Source organism: Poromitra crassiceps, assembly GCF_964638095.1.
Source record: "Poromitra crassiceps genome assembly, chromosome: 16".
Classification (NCBI taxonomy): Eukaryota; Metazoa; Chordata; class Actinopteri; order Beryciformes; family Melamphaidae; genus Poromitra; species Poromitra crassiceps.
Genome location: NC_139645.1, coordinates 33,052,603 through 33,074,864, shown reverse-complemented (window position 1 = coordinate 33,074,864; position 22,262 = coordinate 33,052,603). Strand labels below are relative to the sequence as shown.

Sequence of the window (22,262 nt, the reverse complement as noted above, 5' to 3'; positions counted from 1 at the left end):
GGAAATATTCTTCAGCATAGTTAAGTTAAGTACCCAGACGGCGGCCAGAGTATCTGCTTCTCACTGCAGACATGCCTGGATGTGGTTAACCAGCTCATCAGAGACGCTTGTGAAGGCAAGGGAGAACTGGCAGTGCTTTGGCTCAACCTTGCCAACAGTGTTGGGCAAGTTACTTTCTAAATGTAATATACCGTACTACATATTACTAGTTACTTTCATTTGAAAGTAATAAGTTACTTTACAATATTACTGCCTGTGGAGAGTAACTGGTTACTTATTACACAACTTTTGCATTACTTTCACTGTAATAACAGTAGTAGCAGAATGACATCGTCGCCCGGGAACATCCCGAAAAATTATTTCAACCATCTTGAAGTCAGTGTAAACCATCCAAAATTCTAAATGTTATCCTTTTCCTTTGTTATTGTCATCTATAGTGGTTATTTACATAAAAACACACACTTTGATTAGGAAATGACAGTGCTTTCATAAAAAAAAGAAGTAACCTTTCATAAAAAAAGTAACTAAGTTAAAAGTAACTCAATTTGTAACTTATGGTATAATATTACTGAAACCCTATTGGTAATAAGTTATATTACTGAGTTACTAAAAGTAATGTATTACATTACGTAAAGTGTCTCCTACCTGTTGGTGACGATGATGTTGGTCTTTCTGTGTCCGGGGTACTCACAGTGACCTCTGAACACCTCGCCCTCCAGCTGCTTCTCTGACCGCTACACGCACACACGCGCGCACACACACACGCACACACACACACACACAGGATGTCAGAGTGCACGCACTCACTCACTCACTACCAATCTACCATGATTTCATTTCTATCCTCATTTACTGCGTTTTCACACTGGGAATGATTGTTTTTGTTCCGTGCCCGAGTAAGACTGCCTATCTCCTCCCACATGTTTTGTTCAATTGATACCAAACTTTTGGGAAAGTATCTTCAGACCGTCTTCTAAAGAACGACCCGTCCAGATCTTTTGAATGATCAAAGATTGAGTCCACAGTGCAGCAAAGTGTTGAACTGAAGATGGTACTGTAAACAGTGACTACAAATTCTCACTAAATAAATCTCCAACATTCATGACTTTTCTTTTCTTTTATAAAACTCTGCTAGCACGGTAGATGAAGTGTGTAAAATTCCAGAATTTTTGACAGTATTTTATATTCTGCCCTCATGTATACTATTGCAGTCAATGGAAATAGAGCATCTTTAAACATCACTTTTTCCATTTATGGAGCAATCAATCTGTGTACAAACAAATGACAGACATCTCTTATGTTGTATAGATGAAGTATGCAAATTGTCAGAATTTTGTCTTGAATACTGAATATTTGACACTAGTTTGAAATCTGCCTGTGAATGCATGGACAGCTGTTAGCCCTCGTTCACACCATACGCCGAAGCCACGCTGAAGCGATAGTTTCACCTTCTATTCTTCTATTTCTATTTCTATTTTTCAAGCGTGGAGTGCACTGCACCTGAGCTGCCAGGCATGAAGCCGAGCGAGGCGCTGAGGAAAAGAGTGCTTCTGGTGTGAGCGGTTTAGCGTGGCACTCAGCTTCTGTTAAGCGCTGCTTCTGCATAGCGCCTGGTGTGAACCAAGGGTTATACTGCACCCAGGGTTGTAGTGGTGGCTAAACGCACGTAAACGCCGTTTAGGTACCTTTTTCAATGCTCTGCAGCGTTTAGGCACCTTTTAAGATAGTTTACTCACATTTTTAAATCGTTTATGCACTTATTATTGCACGAGTTTTAAAAAGTTCGAGTAGGAAACTCTGTTGATGCGGAGACCACGGCAAGCACGTACGTCACACACCAAAAGAAACAAGATGACACATGGCACTGACCAGGAGCTCCGCGAACGTAGCCCACTACTTGTGGATCGCTCCGCGGGAAAGGTAGGCTACACGGCCCCGGTCACATTGGTGCCTTTCTCGAGCTGCGCTTGCCTGCCCAGACAAACAACGTGGCGGTGCCATTGTGGCAGCGATGCGCAATGCGCATTTGGAGACGCGCATTTGGAGACCAGCTCATGGTGAGCTGAACGTATGTTGGTTAAAAATGTGTGTGGGGAAAATCATATAGGCCTACCGTTTTACAACTGAATCACTGGACTGAATCACTTCACGCAATTAAGACAACGTGACAATTTCTGACGCAGAAGAAGCAGAATGGATTCGTCAGTTTTTCACAAATAACCCGAAAAAACGAACAATATAGGTTGCAAATGGTCAATTGCTTTTAAAGCAGTTAGTCAGATTATGCCTGACATTATTGTTGTCAAGTAGCAATGACTGAAGCTTGATGTGCTGAGCTCAATTAAGCTAATGTTATTAATTTGCACTGCTCTGGCTGTCATTAGGCATTGATTAACTGAATGCTATACTGTTACTTTGAACATCCATTTGCAATGATTCTGGCTGGATATTAACTATTGTAAATGTGTCACAATGAATGCAATTTGTGCACAATGTGTAAATACATTTTATATTGATTGTTTAGGCCTAATTATTTGTAAAGTCACAACACATTAGAGATGTGTGTAGTTCTTCATAGATTTAGCCTCTTCATTTTGCTCTCAAATGCACCAGGTTGACGAATTTTACTTTAAAATGTATAAAATTTTCTTCCGGGGGAGAATTCCCCCGGCCCCCCCTTGAAAGTCCAAGGCCCATCCCATAGCCAGCTACTTTTCCTATCTGGCTGGCTACTCAGAAATGTGGATGTGGGGAACCCCCTGATATACCTTATAGGGCTATTCAGATTTAAGTTGTTCATATTTTGTCTTGTATAGCCTATCGGTCACGGAAGCTTATAGTTTATCCGCCGTTATAAAACTGCCGGTGCCACGTGAGAAAGCTGCCTCAAAAGTATAGTTTACCCACTTTTTTTTTTTTACCACTACAGCACTGACTGCACCCTGGTGGTTGGCCAAGTCATAGTGTGAAGCTTCCACTGATTTTCTCACTTCCCAAGTTGCTCGACTTGATCACAACTTGCCATTGGTGGCTAAGGTTGTAAGTTGGAGCCTTGGGGGATGTAGAGTAAACGTGCTTTTAATGCGTTTAAGCAGATTTTTGGTCTGTAAAGTTCTGCTGATGGACCCTCATGTAGGCTATCTCTCATTTGTTGTTGTGCTCTTCCTTCCTACCTCCTCAAAATAGATTCAGACAGCGGAATAGCTCTCTTGTAAATTTGTAACCATGGCGATGACACAGCATTATCCTCAGGAGAAATGAATGCTTTCAACAGGAAGTGAGCGTCCATTTTCCTGAGTTGACACATAAACGCCATGTTGGCGACATTTTATAGTTGATACTCTGATGTCCCGTTCCTGTGAAAGCAGCATGAAGCTATACAGATTTTAGAATGTGGCAGACCACATTTCTTCTGTAGTAGTTGCAAGTTTCAACTCGTCTCGTTGCGAATCTTTGGCGTAAACTGGCCTTAAACAAATGCTCCCCACGGACACCTCAACGCTAACCTGACATTGCCAGATGGAGGCGGTATTACCATTCTCTCGCAAATCTCACGAGGGAATCCAGCTTGCTTGCGAGGTTACCTCAACGCCCCCCTTTCAAAAATATTGCTTCCAGTGCCGCCTGACATTCTCCGAACGTCTGCTAGGGGGCAGTACTGCCCCTGCTGAGAAACACTAAGTTACAGTGACAAAGTGAAAACTATGAATAAGGAAGATCTGTTTATTCATCAGGTTTGAACACACTTCACACACTTCACACTGAAGGACACAAACACACGTCTACATCCGTGGACTTTAAGGCAACCAAAGGGTTAACACATTGATACCTGATGCAGCATTTGCGTGTATAGCCCTCATTTGTGTGTCTATCCCTTTAAGTCTTAAAGGGATACACACACAAATGCTGCATCGGGTATCAATGGGTTAAAGTAATGCACAAATACTACAGTGAGTCCTGCTAAGTGATGTCATGCTAGGGACAGGAAGGCCTCAGTTGCATGAAGTTCTATCAGTTTATATGCAATTCACAAACTGCATCATGTTCACAGGATGAAGATCACAGCTATATAGTTATATATATATATTTATATACACACAGTATGAAAGCAATGGTTTAAAAGGTGATGCTACAAACCTTTTACAAAAATATTGCTACGTTCTACAGCAGACACCTTAATTCATTTCTGTGTTTATAGTAAAATATTTTCCACAACCTGCCATTGTAGTTTTGGATAGAATCTAAATTATAAATGGTTTTAAACATAGCATCCTAGAGTGCTTCACAAATAATTGTAAAAAAAAAAAAAAAACGTTTAATTAAAAAAGTTACAGAAAAAAATCTATCCACTGATTTAAAAAAATGCTTTGAGGTATCGAATGACAAGATATTTACTTTGGCATGCAAAGAAACCTGAATTACACAATAATTGATAGATACATTTATTAGTTTACAAAAGCAAAACTCTGCCACACACGTTTATACAGATTAAATCAATCCAGGTAGCATTTTGAGACAGGACTGGTCTGAGACACAAACAGCATTAAAAGATTTGAAATACAGTTTAGAACTGAAGCCTTCTATTCCTCATCATGCTGCATGGAAGAGAAACAGAGAAGAAAGAGATTATAGGCTGCAAACTGACAGACACACAGCACTGACAGACAGGAAACAGACAGACACACAGCACTGACAGACAGGAAACAGACAGACACACAGCACTGACAGACAGGAAACAGACAGACACACAGCACTGACAGACAGGAAACAGACAGACGCACAGCTGACACACAGGAAACAGACAGACACACAGCTGACGGCAGGAAACAGACAGACACACAGCACTGACAGACAGGAAACAGACAGACACACAGCTGACGGCAGGAAACAGACAGACGCACAGCACTGACAGACAGGAAACAGACAGACACACAGCACTGACAGACAGGAAACAGACAGACACACAGTGCTGACAGCAGGAAACAGACAGACGCACAGCACTGACAGACAGGAAACAGACAGACACACAGCACTGACAGACAGGAAACAGACAGACACACAGCACTGACAGACAGGAAACAGACAGACACACAGCACTGACAGACAGGAAACAGACAGACACACAGCTGACAGCAGGAAACAGACAGACGCACAGCACTGACAGACAGGAAACAGACAGACACACAGCACTGACAGACAGGAAACAGACAGACACACAGCACTGACAGACAGGAAACAGACAGACACACAGCACTAACAGTAGGAAACAGACAGACGCACAGAGATAACAGCAGGAAACAGACAGACGCACAGTGCTAACAGTAGGAAACAGACAAATTGACCACGGCGTAGTTTTGCGGTTTGCTATTAAGTAAAAGTCGTATGATTATGGTAGAAAAAAGTAGTCAGTGGAAAGGAATTGCAGCCGCTACAGTAGCCTGGCTATTTAAATATGGCAGGTTTTTGTGCAGGATATCTCGTGTCGCGCAATGATGACAATTCTCTCCAATCAGCAGTCTGCAGTGTTTTCACCTCAGCTTTTGGTCTCACCTCAGCTCGCTTAGAACCTCGACGGAGTTGTTACCCCAAAAAAACTACCAGGTAATAAATGTATGTACCTGTACGTAAAAACAAAGTAGAGTAGAGTTGAGTCGAGCCAGTGGTGGAAAAGCACCATTAAAACAGACTCGAGCTGTACTGTGTGGTTTCACACTCGTTTAGAAATGTTTTGTGCATAAAAGTGAACTTGTTGTTTAATCAGTTGCATTGTGGAATCACAGATGTAACATCACAGAGTTTGTGTCACACATGGTGTGCAGCACTACAACCCTTGAATAAATCATCTTCTTCTCCTCGTGTGTTTCAGAGGCTGTAGAGAGCTCAGGTTTAAAGCCACAGTGAAGATACTGCTCTCATCTGAAACTAGAAGACCTGTCAGGGCATCCAATGGTCATGACATGTTGTCAGGAAGGGGCTAAATAATGCTCTAAAGTTAGGCTAAGTTTCGCAAAGAAGAACTGGCATGGCCATTTTCAAAGGGGTTCCTTGACCTCTGACCTCAAGATATCTGAATGAAAATGGGTTCTATGGGTACCCACAAGTCTCACCTTTACAGACATGCCCCCTTAAGGGTTACAGTTAACTCACCTGGAACAGGTCGAAGCCCTGCGACTCGGTCTGGTTGTACGGTCTGATGACGCCGTCCTCCCTGATCAGCCTGACCGGCCGCAGCTTGGTCACTTCCTCTGTCGACTCCGCCGCCCTGACCACACACACACGCACACACACGCACGCACACACACACACACACACACACACGTATGTCAGCCTAATGACAGTGGCTCTGCCCTCAGTTTGATGGTGGAGCCTACGAGCAGGCAGTTTTCTACTCTGCTTTAAAGATCTGGCTGGCAACTTAAAGGAGGACTTTGCCAATTTTCAACCAGCTTTGTATCGTTACAATGTGGGTTTACGTAGATGAACAATATGTAACTTCCCTCCATCTTCATTCTCAGGCACGGAGGTGAACAGATGTTCTGCTCGAGGGCTGTTGTTTGAACTACAGATTTGTTATTAGTCTTTTTTCTGTATGCGTTCATCCACTGGAGAATCACATGGAGAGCCTTAACGAGCGTTAATGAGCCATACCAACTGGCAGGGGCGGAGTTTCTGCAGGCAGATGAACGGAGATCTTCTCGGTGCAGGAAACATGCAGAGAAGGTAAACAATGTTTATCTGCATAATACTAGCCACACTGTAATGATACGAAGCTGGTTGGAAATGAACAAAGTCCTTTAAATAAGGAAAGTGACTGGAGAATTTGGGGATTTAGCAAATCAGCTCGACAGTTTTCTGCCCAGATTTCTGCCTTCACACTGCTGCCAGCTGCGTGATGCTGCTTTCGGGATCCATCCATTCTCGTGAACGTGATATCTCAGGAACACCTTGAGGGAATTTTGCACATTTGGCACAAACATCCACTTGGACTCAAGGATGAACTGGTTACAATTTAGTGGTCAAAGGTCAAGGTCACTGTGACCTCACAAAAGACCCCTTTTGGTCATAACTCAGCTAATTATGGCAAAATTTCACCCAAATGTCTAATAGGATGAAATGATGACATTTTAAGTTCAAAGCTCAACTTCACTGTGACATATACAGTATATTTTAGTCATCTGGACAGACATGTTAACTGCAACTTGACTTGTTGATGGAGGCATACAACTACAAGGCGGTTATTTATATATTTTTTTATATACAATGGATTTTGTAACAGGTTACAAACATCTACAGTAAGTTACCATGGGAACTCACTAAGGACCACAATGCATTAATTATGCGTTAGTTATTAGCTATAATAATCACAAGCTCATGAGGACGTTTGACAAGCAGGTCTGGATTGACATTCAGAGAGAACATGAAGCAACCGATGCAGAACATCTCTTTGCAAAGGAAGATGCTTTGTCAGAGCGTGCAGGCAGCGCTGAGCGAGGTGCCACAAGCAGCCACCAGGGAGCGCTGAGCGAGGTGCCACAAGCAGCCACCAGGCAGCGCTGAGCGAGGTGCCACAAGCAGCCACCAGGCAGCGCTGAGCGAGGTGCCACAAGCAGCCGCATTCTCCAACTCAGAGGGACCAAACTCAAACAAAGCAAACTATGTGAAGGCCAAAACGGGCGAGTTGCAGTCAAATGTTTGCTGGAACATCTCACCTTATGTTACCTCTACAGTGAAAGCATGGAACAGTAAGTTCATCAGGTTATCCAGAATCCAGCGAGTGGTCACAGTAAAGGATGCAGATTACATGACGGATGGGTCTCCAGTACTGTGGAGGCGGGGGGATGGGGAGGGGGGTGATGGGGGGCAGGGGGGTGTCTTTTGGGGTGACGTGAGGTGAGTGTGTGGGTGCATGAAAAGGTGACATATGTGATACCACTGAAAAGCTGATTAACTTTTACCTGCTGAACTTTACCTGACTTTTTAAAGCATGATTAGCAGGTCAGAAGATTTTAGAACAATATCTATTTTAGCCGTGGGCGGCGGTCTTGGTCTTTCAGGGTTAAGAGACATGATCCAGACCTACTGTCTGATTTAGCTCCACAAACAGCTGAAGGTACTGATTGGGTTTTTAATCAAACTGACACCTGCATTAATCAACTATATAATGTTGCCTAAAATCTAACTTCAAAGCTGCAATAGGCAAGAGTAATGTTTTAAGGAAATTAACCTAAACCTCCTCACACCTAAATGTCTTCCTATAAATCCACTACTGCCTGATGTGAACCAAAGTGCCCTTCTGGGACATGTATTAAACTGATTGATTGATTGATTGATTGATTGATGCTGTTGCAACGTCTTCGAGAGCCTGAGATGTCAACCTCTATGCAGATGACACTATTCTTTATTGCTTTTCACATTCTACACAAGCTGCCATTTTTCATCTTCAACATGCCTTTGGTACTTTGCAAAATCACTGTTAGAGGTTAAATGTATTTTATAGAGAAAAAACTTCAGCTTCAGCTCTGCACTTTAACTGTATTGAATGAGTTGTTGTGAAGTTGCTGAAGTGAACTTTGGAATGAACTTGGCACTATGACTGGTGGACAAAAAGTGTGTTACTATTTAGATATGTTCTGATTGGTCAACAAGTTGTGGTAGAAGAAGCACTCCAAACTCAGCATGGCCGTGCCATGCGCTCATTCAGTCAGTCAGCCAATCTCTGAGGAGAGAACAGACGAGGAGAGAGGAGGCAGGGCTTGGATGAATGTTTGGTGTTCTATGTGACTTTAAGACAAAGCTTTTCTTTTCATTAGAGTCTACATGATTCATACATTTGAAATGTTTAGGAAGTATATACAGGTGTGGGTGCGTTCAGATGACACCTTTTGCACATGTTTACAAAGCAAAGCGCACTGCAAACAATTGAGATGCGTTTGAGGTTTAACTTTGCTAGCATTTAGCTAGCATTAGCCTAGCTTGCAGACACTGTTCAGTGTTTACAAGTTCTTAAAAACTACCTTATTGCTGAAATCATAAACACACAGCTAGCCCCCATTGCCTTGTTTTTTTTACATTCATGTCATGATGATCATTGAAATGGAAGCACAAGCTCATCTTCCATGTTTGTTTTGCCGTTACTCATGCTTATTTTTTATTGGACGATGCACGGCATCCAATTCCAGATAGCATATGACCAAAACAAAACACAATCATATACCAAATATATTTTACAGTGTACAGTTTTCACTTAAAGAGCATGGAGCAGGGTAATTCCTTTGCTAAATGTATACTTAACCTTGTCCCTATGTATATTTGAAAAGTAAATGCATCATTAAAAAAAAAAAAAAAAAAGTTTGAAAAAAAATATGGAGAAAAACACCTTCCTTTTTCAGAAGGAAATAACAGACTTTTATTGTGACAAGAAAAAGCCTGCTACGTCAGAGTGGGGAGTGGCTCTCGCGTGCGTGCGTGTCTATCTCTCCCCTCTCAATGTCGTCAATTTCATGGTCAGTCGCATTTCAGGGCAGCTAGTCAGGTACGTAGGCCTACGCTAGTCAAAAGTCAATCAGTCAGCCAATTAATCGGTCGGTCAGTTGGTAGGTTAATCACTAGTTAGTTTTTAGTATATAGTTAGTAGTTTAGTCAGTAGCTGCCTGTAGTAAGTCGTTGTCAGTGAGTTTTGGGTCGGGTGTCGCCAGGTTCCTGCATGCAGATAACAAGTCAGCTCCACTCTGCTGCTGCTGCCTGTCTGCGTGACACTCTTTCTATCTCTCTCTCTCTCTCTCTCTCACTCGCTCTCTCTCTCTCTCTCACTCGGTGTGTGTGTGTGTGTGTGTGTGTGTGTGTACCTGCTGTCTGCGCGGTGACACGCTCTCTATCTCTCTCTTTTTCGTCTCTCTCACTCGCTCCGGGAGGGAGGGAGGGGAAAGAGCGAGTGGAGGGGCCGCCGCCCTCCGTCAGTCCCCCCCTCTCTCTCTCTCTCAGTGTGTGTGTGTGTGTGTGTGTGTGTGCGTGCGTGCGTGTGTGTGTATCGAATTACAGTCCGCACCTCGGCCCGCCTCCGCTCGCTTGTGTGTGTGTCAAATTACAGTCCGCACCTCGGCCCGCCTCCGCTGCTTTCAGCTCCTTCACAACTCTCTCTCCGCGGTCCGTTGTGGGCTGTTCCTGCTCTCTTTCACTGTCAAAATTAGCCTGAGGCCCATCACATGCATGTGCATAAACATTTGCTACCTCCTCTTCCTCCTGAAAACCGGCGTTAGCATCCATAGTGTGTGACTGACAGCCCTGACCTAAGTGATGACAGACAGAGGGACAGACGGGCATGCCTGGCGACTCCCTACTCTGACGTCAGAGTTTTGGGGTCCAAGATGTCAAAATAAAAGTTCAAAAAATAAAACGACCCCAGAAGTCACTGTAGTGTATATGTAAGTGTCTTAATGTGAAAATCAAGTTCCTCCATAATTCACCTACACATTGACTGATTGGGGTCTCTAACCTGCCCCATGCTCTTTAAGTGTGTCAGAAATTAACAATCCTCAATCTATCTATTGTAAAGTTTAATATCGCTTTGACCTTGATTTTCTTCCAGTCTCTACAATTGGATGATAGCACATTTATTATGAAGATTCAAAATTCATATCCAATTCCGGACACTTATTTTCCACTGTGTTGTGTATTCATATACTTAATATTAATCAACCCTTCCTCTACCTTTACAATGTTACAGATACTTTTAAGAAGTGCAGGCTATGTACTCAAAAGTCTTATTTTTCCATACATTTACCAGCCAATACCGAATCTCTCCACTGTCGCTCAATGTGGGATGTTGTCCGTGACTAAGTTCATAAGTTAGTGTTTGATATTCTTAAATGTGTAGGCTATAGATACTTATGAAATTTGAGACCTAGGCAGGGTGGGTGTTACTCATTGGTGGTGGATGAGTTGAGTTCCCTCCCATCCCTCCCCCTGATATGTGAAGCATTTTGAGTGTCTAGAAAGGCGCTATATAAATCCAATCAATTCTTATTATTGTTATTGTTATTAATAAATGTGTAAGAACTTGTGTAAATTATCTTTCAGCTGAGAACTCTGTATGACAATGTTGGTAAACACTGGAAATTACGCAAGTGTCCGAAATTCGATACAATTCCGTTTCCGTTTCAAATACAGAGAGCTTGTAAAAATGTGAGATGCATCACTTTGGCAAAGGAGAGCGCTGATCCTGTCAACATGCTGAAAACGATGAGAAGGAGCGAACTCAAACATGCTAATGTGCAGAAGGCGTCTGAACGCACGCTGTGTCTGTAGTGAAGGAGCGGTACTGTCGGCTCTTTCCTCAGGTCGGGTCTGTTCAACTCACAATGCTGCAGCATGGCAAGGGGGGCGGGGTTACTCAGGGGGGCGGGGTTACTGGCAGCGTTAGAGTGATGGAGAGGTGTGTGTGAGGGCGGGGTTACTGGCAGCGTTAGGGTGATGGACAGGTGTGTGTGAGGGCGGGGTTACTGGCAGCGTTAGGGTGATGGACAGGTGTGTGTGAGGGCGGGGTTACTGGCAGCGTTAGGGTGATGGACAGGTGTGTGTGAGGGCGGGGTTACTGGCAGCGTTAGAGTGATGGACAGGTGTGTGTGAGGGCGGGGTTACTGGCAGCGTTAGAGTGATGGAGAGGAGAGGTGTGTGTGAAGGTGGAGTGTTAATCCAGTCACTTCTCTCTGGCCGCTCACTGAGCACAGTAGTGGTTCAGTATGGAAACACACGATGAATGGAAGTCCTTCAGGTTCTACACAATGCAGACACTTACCTGTCTTGTCTGCGACCTGCGGGGGAAAAACACCTCATGCCAGCACGCTTCCTAGCAAAACTGCAGTCTGACATACAGTTTAAAGCTGCTCTCCTCAATCTGACATACAGGTAAACGAGGGCTGCACAATTAATCAAATCGATATCCAAATCGCAGGAATAGTTGCCATTTGATAAAGGTAGGGTGTCACAACATACTATTAAATGAAGCATTGTGGTGCTACAGACAGAGATACCCTGGAGGAGCGTTTCTAGGTAGTGGCACTGGCCACCCCTGAAATTTAATTGGCCACCTCAAAATCCTGAGGGTGCTGGCATCTGTGGCCGACATGACTGTATTTCAGTCAGTATGTAAAGATACTGGCATCATATTAAACTAGAAGACCTAAGGCGTCCATTACTACGAAGCATGTCATTCTAGTTTGTTGGCAAGGGGGGTAAATATCGCCCCAGATTTAGGCTAAATTTTGGCGAGGGAAAACCTGTCTACATCCTTCCTAAATGCCGCACTCAGTGCCACCCGTGCTTGAGTCTGTGCCCCACCTGGGCCACCCCAGTCAAAATGGCCTGGACACGCCACTGATACCATGGCCTACAAATCATATTCTCCAGAGGCAAGGGAACATGCTTGTTGGGTACAGACCTCAGTAAAAATCCCATCATCATTTATATATTTCAGTGAAAATGCAAAGAAATTGCATTCCAATAGTATTGATTAATATCCAATGACAATACCTGTCAATATAAGAGCAATACGTTTTCTGTTTTTGCTTATGGTGCAGCCCTAGTTTAACCTCAATATGAAATGCATTTTAAAGCTGATCTCAATCTTTAGGGCTTTTATTTTGATACTGAACTGAGGAGCTGTGCATTTTCCTGCTGGCACAGCAGTGTTTCCTCTGTGTGTTTAGTGATTAAGGAGCGCTGCTTTAATAGCAGTAGCTATGAATGAGCGGACATTCCTTCAAATACTCACACAACAACAAAACAACAACAACAAACAAACAAAAAAAGTCCCAGGCATTAACTTATGAGACAAAAAAACACAAGCAGAATGTCAAAATTAGACAGCGCACAAGAATCAGAACAGAGGAGACAACATGGTTAGCACGTTACACTACATGACATGTTCAACACAAAATACAACAAACAGAATGAGCACCGCGTTGCTATGTTAAAGAAGATGGATTTAAAGAAATTCACACAAAACACTGTGCAAAAATATTTAAATACCATATTTCCTCTAATAGTCGATTAAAAGCCTGGTCACTGATACTGGCCGGCCCCAAACACAGGCCGGGTAAAAAACAAAGGAAAAAAACAACAGTGAATACAGTAAACTCCTGAGCCCTCATTTATCAAGCCAACGTACGATAAAAACTGTGTACGGACTACCATACCCCCTGCTGCAACACTCGTGCACGTACGTGAGCGCAGGACACGATGATATAGAGGCAAAGTGACTGCCTACTTCCTGCTTCAGCACTGTACCAGAGATTTTCATCTGCCATTTATTTTCCCTTAGACATTTCGTAAAATGCTTATAAAAATTGTTTTACTTGTTCAAACCAAACGGTACAGATATATTTAGAAACAGGAGAGACCACATAACATTTCACTCAGACCAAAACGTAAAAGAATTGCGGATTTAAAGAAAATATTTTTTCAATGTAGTTTTTTTAAGTTTTGGTCCGAGTGGAATGTTCTATGGTCTGTCTCTAATATAAAAAAAGAAAAGGAAATCCGCACACTGTTTTTTAAGCCCCCACAGTGAGTTTTTTAATTACAAAAAAGCAACGATTGTTGTCTGTACTGCCTGATGAAGACCCGTGAGGGTCGAAACGTTGCTTTTTTGTAATTAAAAAACTCACCATGGGAGCTTAAAAAACTGCGGATTTCCTTTTCTTTTTCTATACGCGTATTTTTTCCAGCACCTGTTGAAATAGTCTTGGATGTGCGTGCACTCTACTCTTCTACAACTGTCTCTAATATAAGCGTGTAGAAAATATTTTTTCAATGTCGTTTTTTAAAGTTTTGGTCCGAGTGGAATGTTCTATGGTCTCTCCCGATGTCTGTCTCTAATATAAGCCTGCTTCTAAAAAAACAGTAGTTGAAGTTGGGGTAAATAAAGGTCAGGGGCCAATATTAGAGGAAATACGGTATTACCACCAAAACACAGAAATTAAAATGACACATTAACTGAAGTAAAGGAAGTCTTAAGGAGCGCTTGTTTCGTACCTCTGGATGCCCTGGAAGGTGGAGCTGGCCATGTCCACGATGCCGCCAGTGGGCCGGGCCACCACCCCCACCAGACCCTTCCCGATGCCCTTAAAGAAGCCGGCCGCTCCTTCCTTCTTCGCCCCTGCAGCCACACAGCACTCAATCAGTCAACTCATCACCATCACAAACACCCTGCACTCACTCAGTCAACTCATCACCATCACAAACACCCTGCACTCACCCAGTCAACTCATCACCATCACAAACACCCTGCACTCACCCAGTCAACTCATCACCATCACAAACACCCTGCACTCACTCAGTCAACTCATCACCTTCACAAACACCCTGCACTCACCCAGTCAATTCATCACCTTCACAAACACCCTGCACTCACCCAGTCAACTCATCACCATCACAAACACCCTGCACTCACCCAGTCAAGTCATCACCATCACAAACACCCTGCACTCACTCAGTCAACTAATCACCATCACAAACACCCTGCACTCACCCAGTCAACTCATCACCATCACAAACACCCTGCACTCACCCAGTCAACTAATCACCATCACAAACACCCTGCACTCAATCAGTCAACTCATCACCATCACAAACACCCTGCACTCACTCAGTCAACTCATCACCATCACAAACACCCTGCACTCACTCAGTCAACTCATCACCATCACAAACACCCTGCACTCACCCAGTCAACTCATCACCATCACAAACACCCTGCACTCACCCAGTCAACTCATCACCATCACAAACACCCTGCACTCACTCAGTCAACTCATCACCATCACAAACACCCTGCACTCACTCAGTCAACTCATCACCATCACAAACACCCTGCACTCACCCAGTCAACTCATCACCATCACAAACACCCTGCACTCACTCAGTCAACTCATCACCATCACAAACACCCTGCACTCACCCAGTCAACTCATCACCATCACAAACACCCTGCACTCACTCAGTCAACTCATCACCATCACAAACACCCTGCACTCACTCAGTCAACTCATCACCATCACAAACACACAGCACTCACTCAGTCAACTCATCAACTTCACAAACACCCTGCACTCAATCAGTCAACTCATCACCATCACAAACACACAGCACTCACTCAGTCAACTCATCACCATCACAAACACCCTGCACTCACCCAGTCAACTCTATAGAGTAAACTATAGAGTCTACTAGAAATATTGCGCATGGTCATTTCTAGGTTGTGTGCTCATATCTAGCACGCTTCGCGCTCACCCATCAGCAGGTCAGTTGAGCAGACCCTCCAGCTCAGTGTGTCGTGAGGAAACTTACCCTCCACTGGTTTGGTGATGATGCCTGTGACTCCGCCCACCATGCCCTGCGGGGAGACGAGAGGCGGTGAGTTTGAGACCAATCAGCAAACACAGCCAATTATCTCTGTGTGTGAAGTGAACCAATGCATCAGACTTAATGGTTAAAGCCTCTGGCAATCCACTCTCAAATATCTCTCTTTTTTATAGGATATCACAGCTGATCACATTAATTACTCACCCAAATGAGTCTAAAAAACTTTCACAGCTATTATAAAACCAGGTGCAAACACCATGGACACAACAACCCCTCAGTGTTTATGTCCATGCTGCATGCCCATATCTAATTATGATTGGTTGGAGATTGCTGACATCAGCGATCTCCTGAGAGAACTCTGTTCATTTTACCTCTACTTTTTCAAACTGCCAAAAACCAATGCAAGGTCAATGGGGTCACGCTGCTGTATGTACGAGCTGACTGAAGCTCACTGAAACTTTATCCACAGTCACACAAAGTACATTTCACTGAGCTTCAGTCAGCTGCTTTGGACGCGGGAGGTCGGCGGATCGAATCCCGCTCCACCCCTGTGCAAGCCCTTAACACAGTATCACTAAAATGATAAGGGCTCATATATAACACATATGAGCAACTATTTTTCATGGGGGGCCACATGAGAAACCCAGATTGTTGCCGGGGGCCGAACAAATATTGTCATGCCGTAACCCATGGATGGGCAGCTTTGATGATAGAGAGGGCCACAAAAAATGTCCTCGCTACCAGGTTTTGCTGAGGGCCGAACAGCGCCAGCACGAAAAATTTGGTGCATTTGAAGCCAGGTTTAGAGGAATAACTAATTTTAAATTAAGAGTTGTGATGTCATTATTCAGTCTTAACCACCAATATTTTATCCTTTTCTCACTCACTCCTATGTCACCACCCGCTCTCCTTCTTCAGTGCTTGAAATTAACTTTTTTTGACCACCTGCCAATATGGCTGCTAGATTTTAAAGTTACCAGCCAACTATAATTTCCACTAGCCGAAATGTTTTTCTTGAAATAAACCAGAATATGAGTGGGTTAATTCAAGCATAAGTATCAGTAAGTGGCCCGGGATTCTCAAAGCCTGTGTTGAGGGTCACACAAGAACAAAAATGCACTCTTGAAGCTAAAGAAATCCCAAACCAATGAGTTAATTATTTACATTTCTACTTCAATGTAGCCTTTTAGTCATAAAGATTATTGAAAGATATTCCATATTCCAGACTGAAATGCTATAACAGAAGTGGAGTATTGGCCAGAATGACATGAACATTTGGACACTTGGTATCTTGCATGTTGCGTTCAGGTGCACTGTAATTTATTTTTTTTGCAATTCGATCGCGGGCCACACAGGTGGCACTCGAGGCCCGCGGGCCGTATTTTGCCCATGTGTGCCTTAACATGTCAACACAACGCAGGTTACATAAACACAATGGGTCTGTCTGTAACTCAAGTGAGCTCCTATCACCTAGCTACCTAACTAGATACTTGATTAATTAGGTAACTAATTTTAATATAGGTGGATGAAAAATAACTAGTTTCAGACGTCCTCATGCTTGAAGGTAGCATTGCATGTGACAGGTCACACTGGTGCTGTTTCCATTGAATATACAAGATTTTTTCTGACCAAGATTGATCAAGTTGAATCTCAAAGCATTTGGCAATAAATTTGTATAAAACTGCATGGCTGGGGTAGGGCTGGGTATCGAGTTTCGATACTTACTTGGCACCGAAATGAAAGCATCGATACTAAGGGGTATCGAAGCCTCCCTTGTCAAACGATACCAATTTTCGATACCAAAACAAAACAGCGTCATTGAGCCTATAAGCATGCGACATGCTTGCACACCGCGCTCTAATACGGCTGGTGATTGGCTGTCATGTAGAGGCATGCAAGAAACGTTACACCCACTTTAGCCGGTGTGTTTGTTGTGAGCCAGGCGTGCGGTGCGGATATAGTATACAATAAGTTAGCCACTCAAGCTACTCCTATCCAGGAGTACCATATGGCGAAGATGATGAAATGCAGGGAAAGAAACAGAAACAACAAGGACTGGTTTCCACAGACAAGAGAAATAATCTCGAGGTGGGTCAGCTTACCGCAAATTGTTGTTGATGTTAGTGGTTATCAGATCCCTCAGTCTGACAAATCCATGCATCTGGCTGTGAGTTGTCGCTAGCATTAGATCGTTTAATTAATTGCCGCCGTAACGTTATGCGCAAGCGGGCATTGTGTATTTTTAGCAACTCGTTAACAAACGCTGATGTCATGATAGTTTGTTGAATGTAAATGCGATTCATTTATATTGATAGGCTAGTAAGTGAATGCATGAAGTGGAGCTGTCTCGTCAGATTGGACAAGAATGACGTTCTGTTGCAGCAGTGAGCATTAAACACTGATCTGCAACGCTAGCATTAGATGTTTCATTAATTAGCGTTAACGTTATGTGCAAGCGGGCAGTTATCACCCATTATGTATTTTTAGCAACTCGTTAACAAACGCTGATGTCATGATAGTTTGTTGAATATAAATGATATTCACTTTGTGCCATTGGCTATATTGATAGGCTAGTCAATGCTCAACTAGTCTTCCATGCATGAAGTGGATCCATCTCATCAGTTTGGACAAGAATAGAGTTCTGTTGCATCAGTGAGCATTAAACACTGATTTGCAACTCTCTGTTTTGCACTGAAAACTATTCCACTGATTTATTTGTTTTACATTTCTTTCCTTTGTAGTACTGCAATATTTTTTGTAGGGACGGCAATAAGTTTAGACAACTTAAAGTTATGTTAAATACAGTAGGTTTTATTTTTTTCTGCTGTAAAACTTAAGATGGTGGGAAAACTAAAGATTTGTAAAATAATTTCAATGTGTAATGCAGTTTTATTTTTGTTCAAATGGATTTTTCAAAAAATTGGTATCGAAAAAAGTATCGTTCAGGAACCGGTATCGAAATCCAAGTATCGAAACGGTATCGATATCGAAAAATCTTGAACGATACCCAGCCCTAGGCTGGGGGCTGTTTTCTCTAACGTTATACTACTTTTATAATCCAGAAAGGTCGAGGCTTCACAGGCTACCGTGAACACTTTTAATTTGAAGGCGAAAAAGGGAAATGGTACATATGAACTGATAGAATTGACAGACCAGTGTCAATTCAATCTACGAATACACCATTTCCCCTTTCCACCTTCAAATTAAAAGCGTAAAACCCAGCGAACGAAAATGTTACAAACGCTACAAATGGGAAGTAATGACAGCTTATCATTTAATAAAGCACAGTTAAAACGAACTCCACTTACACTTGAAGGTTTGCAATGGTGCTATCATCCTGGCTGTGTAGTCCTGCTTTGGGGCGGGCGGAGCGAGTTCTCTAACGTTAGTTATATTAGCAACCTAACTAGCGGCTGCTGTCCAGAACACCGTCAGGTAAGATGCTTCCTACTATTGTTCAAAAGTGACTTTCCTGACACTGTACAAACATCTGACTGCACTAAATTTAAGTAAAGGCTGACGTTATTGACTATTCTAGAATAAAAATGAAAAGAAAGTGAAATATGTTTGTTATTTAGCCAACATTGTTTCACTTTTTTCTGATGCGGTCGGATTTGTGGGCGTCGCCATTAGGGGCTCGCTTCGTTCTTCTTCGTCGGTTGTAAGGGTCGCAAGGTATCATGGGATACCCTAACCCACCAAAGTGTGCATGGTATGGTTCCTCGGAAATTATCCATAACCAGGTACCTAGAAAGGTTGCAAATTCAGTGAACTTATGTATCAAACTGGTTTCAGACAGCCTAATTACAACTTCTTACCTAGAAATGCCACCTATATTGCTCGTTCACTTGAGAATCAGACAGGCCCGAAGTAACAAAACAGAGTGAACCTTGGTTTTGGACTTTCAGGTGTGAAAACACATCCTGAGCAGAAGCATACCTTCAGAAAGCCTTTTCCTCCTTTAGCCAGACTCTCTCCAAAGTCTTTGGGCGGCCGGTTCATCTCCTCCCGCCGTTTCTGCTGGTACTCCTTGTCCATGGTGATGGCTGCCAGGCCCTTCCCCACCGAGCCCGTGATCCTGGACACCATTCCTGCAGCACCACCTGGTGGACAGATGCTTCAGTTAAAACAGACAACACTGGCAACGCTTGCTTATACAGTAGCATACAGCAACACTTACAGACACAGGGAGTTAAGTTCCTAAGCCGGTTACACAAGGAAACTGGTTTTGAGGTGACGTTAGCCAATCCTGGTGCTTGTATGGCGTGTTCTGCCCCCAAACGGAGTGGGATTCTGCCTGTTCTGCACCTACGCGAGTGGGATCCGCAGAGAACTGGGCAAATGGCCGCTTCCCTGCGTACTACCATTTCCAAGCCGAGGCAAGAGTGCTGCCTGCCGGCTTGGAGCATCGACTAGTCAGAGAATATGAACTTGTATATTGCTGTAAAACATGTATATTGCTTTAAACACGTGTATATTGCTGTAAAACATGTATATTGCTGTCACGCTCGGCAACTTCACAATAAGACAGTAGCCTATTCTGAGTGTTATGGAACACATCTGCAGCCTACCAGCATACCAGCGGGCAATAACAATGCCACAGCAACAACACACTTAGAGAAAACATGTTGTAAACCAGAATCTATGGGAGTATCTGTGGAGAAAAGAACATTTTTAAATCTACGGTAGTTGTTTTGTTGTGGATGCGATTTGGCCATACCGGTGATAATTGTAATAATTTGGGTCTTAATTATGCATCCTAACTTAATAGTTGATTTGATGGTTAGATGTGGCCTTTCTTACCTCATAGTGCAAGTTGAGCTGTTTATGTGCTTTGCCTAAATTTTGTCCCATAATGCAGATGCCCGCGCGCTGCCTATGATTTTATTGACACTGAACATTGTTTCACAAGTGAAAATAGTCGGCTATAACATTTGTTCGGGGAGGGTCAAGCATATATTTCCACGGCAATATTGTGGGATCTGTGTGTGAAAGTAATAGATTACATTCGGGCAGAAGGTCTGTATGTACTTTAGATTAGATTAGATTTATTTCCAACATGGTGAAAAACAAAAGACAGATAAAGAATAAAATAAATATAGGCAAGAAAATGGCGAGCAAGAATAGTCAATTAGAGTTCACAGCATATACAGCAAATTCTCAAGCAATTTACTTTTGCATATCAGGCCCGAAAAGGAGTAGGAAGAAGTACAATACTTGTCAAGTCCTACGCCTTGTTTTTATATCTATAGGTTTAATATGAATGTAGTATTATAGTACTCATCCATAGTACTCATACAGCAATATATATGTTTTTAATCTAGGCAGATGAAGTGTCAGTTGCTCTTGATTCCTACAGCAAGGCGGTCAGACTGAGACTGAGTCTGTACTTTACAGACAGGAACAGACTGGAAACATACTTTAGTGATGTTTGCGGCTGCTCTTCAGACCAGGAGGGAAAAACAGACTGGAAACATACTTTAGTGATGCTTCTGGCTGCTCTTCAGACCAGGAGGGAGAAACAGACTGGAAACATACTTTAGTGATGTTTGCGGCTGCTCTTCAGAGCAGGAGGGAGAAACAGACTGGAAACATACTTTAGTGATGCTTCTGGCTGCTCTTCAGATCAGGAGGAAGAAACAGACTGGAAACATCAACAGGTATAAATGTCCTTACCCACAGTGTGACCCAGCAGACTCCGCACTCCAATGACGAAACCTTCAGCAAACTCTTCTGGGCCCTGAACAGCTCCCTGAGAGACACACACACGCACACACACACGAACACGCGCACACACACACACACAGACACAGACACAGACACAGACACAGACACACACACACACACACACACACACACACACACACACACACACACACACACACACACACACTGTAGTTAAAGTTTGGTGGGCTGATCACATCGTTGCTTTTCGTGGACGATGTGATCCTGATGACATCATCAGTCTGGGACCTTCAGCACTTCACTGGATCAGGTCACAGCAGCTGGGATGAGGATCAACACCTCTAAATCTGAGGCCATGGTTCTCAGCAGGAAACTGGTGGATTGTCTCCTCCAGGTAGGGAGTGAGTTCTTTACTCCAAGTGAAGGAGTTCACGTATCTCAGGGTCTTGTTCTCGAGTGAGGGGATGATGGAGCAGGAGATGGGTCAGAGAATCGGAGCAGCAGGAGTTGTATTGCGCTCGTTTTACTGCACCGTTGTGACGAAAAGAGAGCTGAGGCAGAAGGCAAAGCTCTCGATCTACCGGTCGATCTTCGTTCCTGCCCTCACCTCTGGTCATGAAGGATGGATCATGACCCAAAGAACAAGATCACGGATACAAGCGGCTGAAATTAGTTTTCTCAGGAAGGTGGCATCTCGCTTAGGGAGAAGATGAGAAGCTCAGTCATTCATGAGGGACTCGAGTAGAGCTGCTGCTCCTTCGTGTAGAAAAGAGCCAGGTGAGGTGGTTCGGGCGTCTGGTAAGGATGCCACCTGGTCGCCTCACTAGGGAGGTGTTACAGGCACATCCAGCTGGGTGGGAACGCCTCGGGGATCCCCCAGTCAGAGCTGGCTAATGTGGCCAAGTTTGGGGTCCCCTGCTGGAACGGCTACCCGATCCCGGATAAGTTAAAGAAAGACTTGAGTGTGTGTGTGAGTGTGAGTGTGTGTATGAGTGTGAGTGTGAGTGTGAGTGTGTGTGTGTGTGTGTGTGTGTATGAGTGTGAGTGTGTGTGTCACCTGGAAAGGCTCGTAGAAGAAAGCCTCCACTCCCTCTGACAGACCTCGGATCAGTCCAAACGGGTTTCCCAGCACGTCCAGACCCAGGACCAGCACATACATCTGCTTCAGGAACTGCAGGGGTCAAAGGTCACGTCAGTACAGCTGGTCACATGACGTC

General features: G+C 43.6%; 2 protein-coding genes across 2 annotated transcripts in view; both read right to left on the bottom strand.

The window, feature by feature from the left end:
• Window positions 1-22,262, bottom strand: part of LOC310791599 (protein NLRC3-like) — a gene marked incomplete at both ends in the record, with an annotated part of 346,801 nt that overhangs the window by 157,392 nt on the left and 167,147 nt on the right. The gene's annotated exons all lie outside the window — the stretch shown is intronic.
• LOC310791344 (intermembrane lipid transfer protein VPS13C-like) overlaps window positions 1-22,262 on the bottom strand; it is a gene marked incomplete at its 5' end in the record, with an annotated part of 155,361 nt that overhangs the window by 2,471 nt on the left and 130,628 nt on the right. The window contains 7 exons of the mRNA XM_083653030.1: window positions 646-734; window positions 6,148-6,262; window positions 14,032-14,155; window positions 15,346-15,391; window positions 19,300-19,463; window positions 21,037-21,112; window positions 22,103-22,216. Of these exons, the coding sequence (XP_083509156.1) occupies window positions 646-734; window positions 6,148-6,262; window positions 14,032-14,155; window positions 15,346-15,391; window positions 19,300-19,463; window positions 21,037-21,112; window positions 22,103-22,216 (728 nt within the window). The remainder of the gene's footprint in view (window positions 1-645; window positions 735-6,147; window positions 6,263-14,031; window positions 14,156-15,345; window positions 15,392-19,299; window positions 19,464-21,036; window positions 21,113-22,102; window positions 22,217-22,262) is intronic.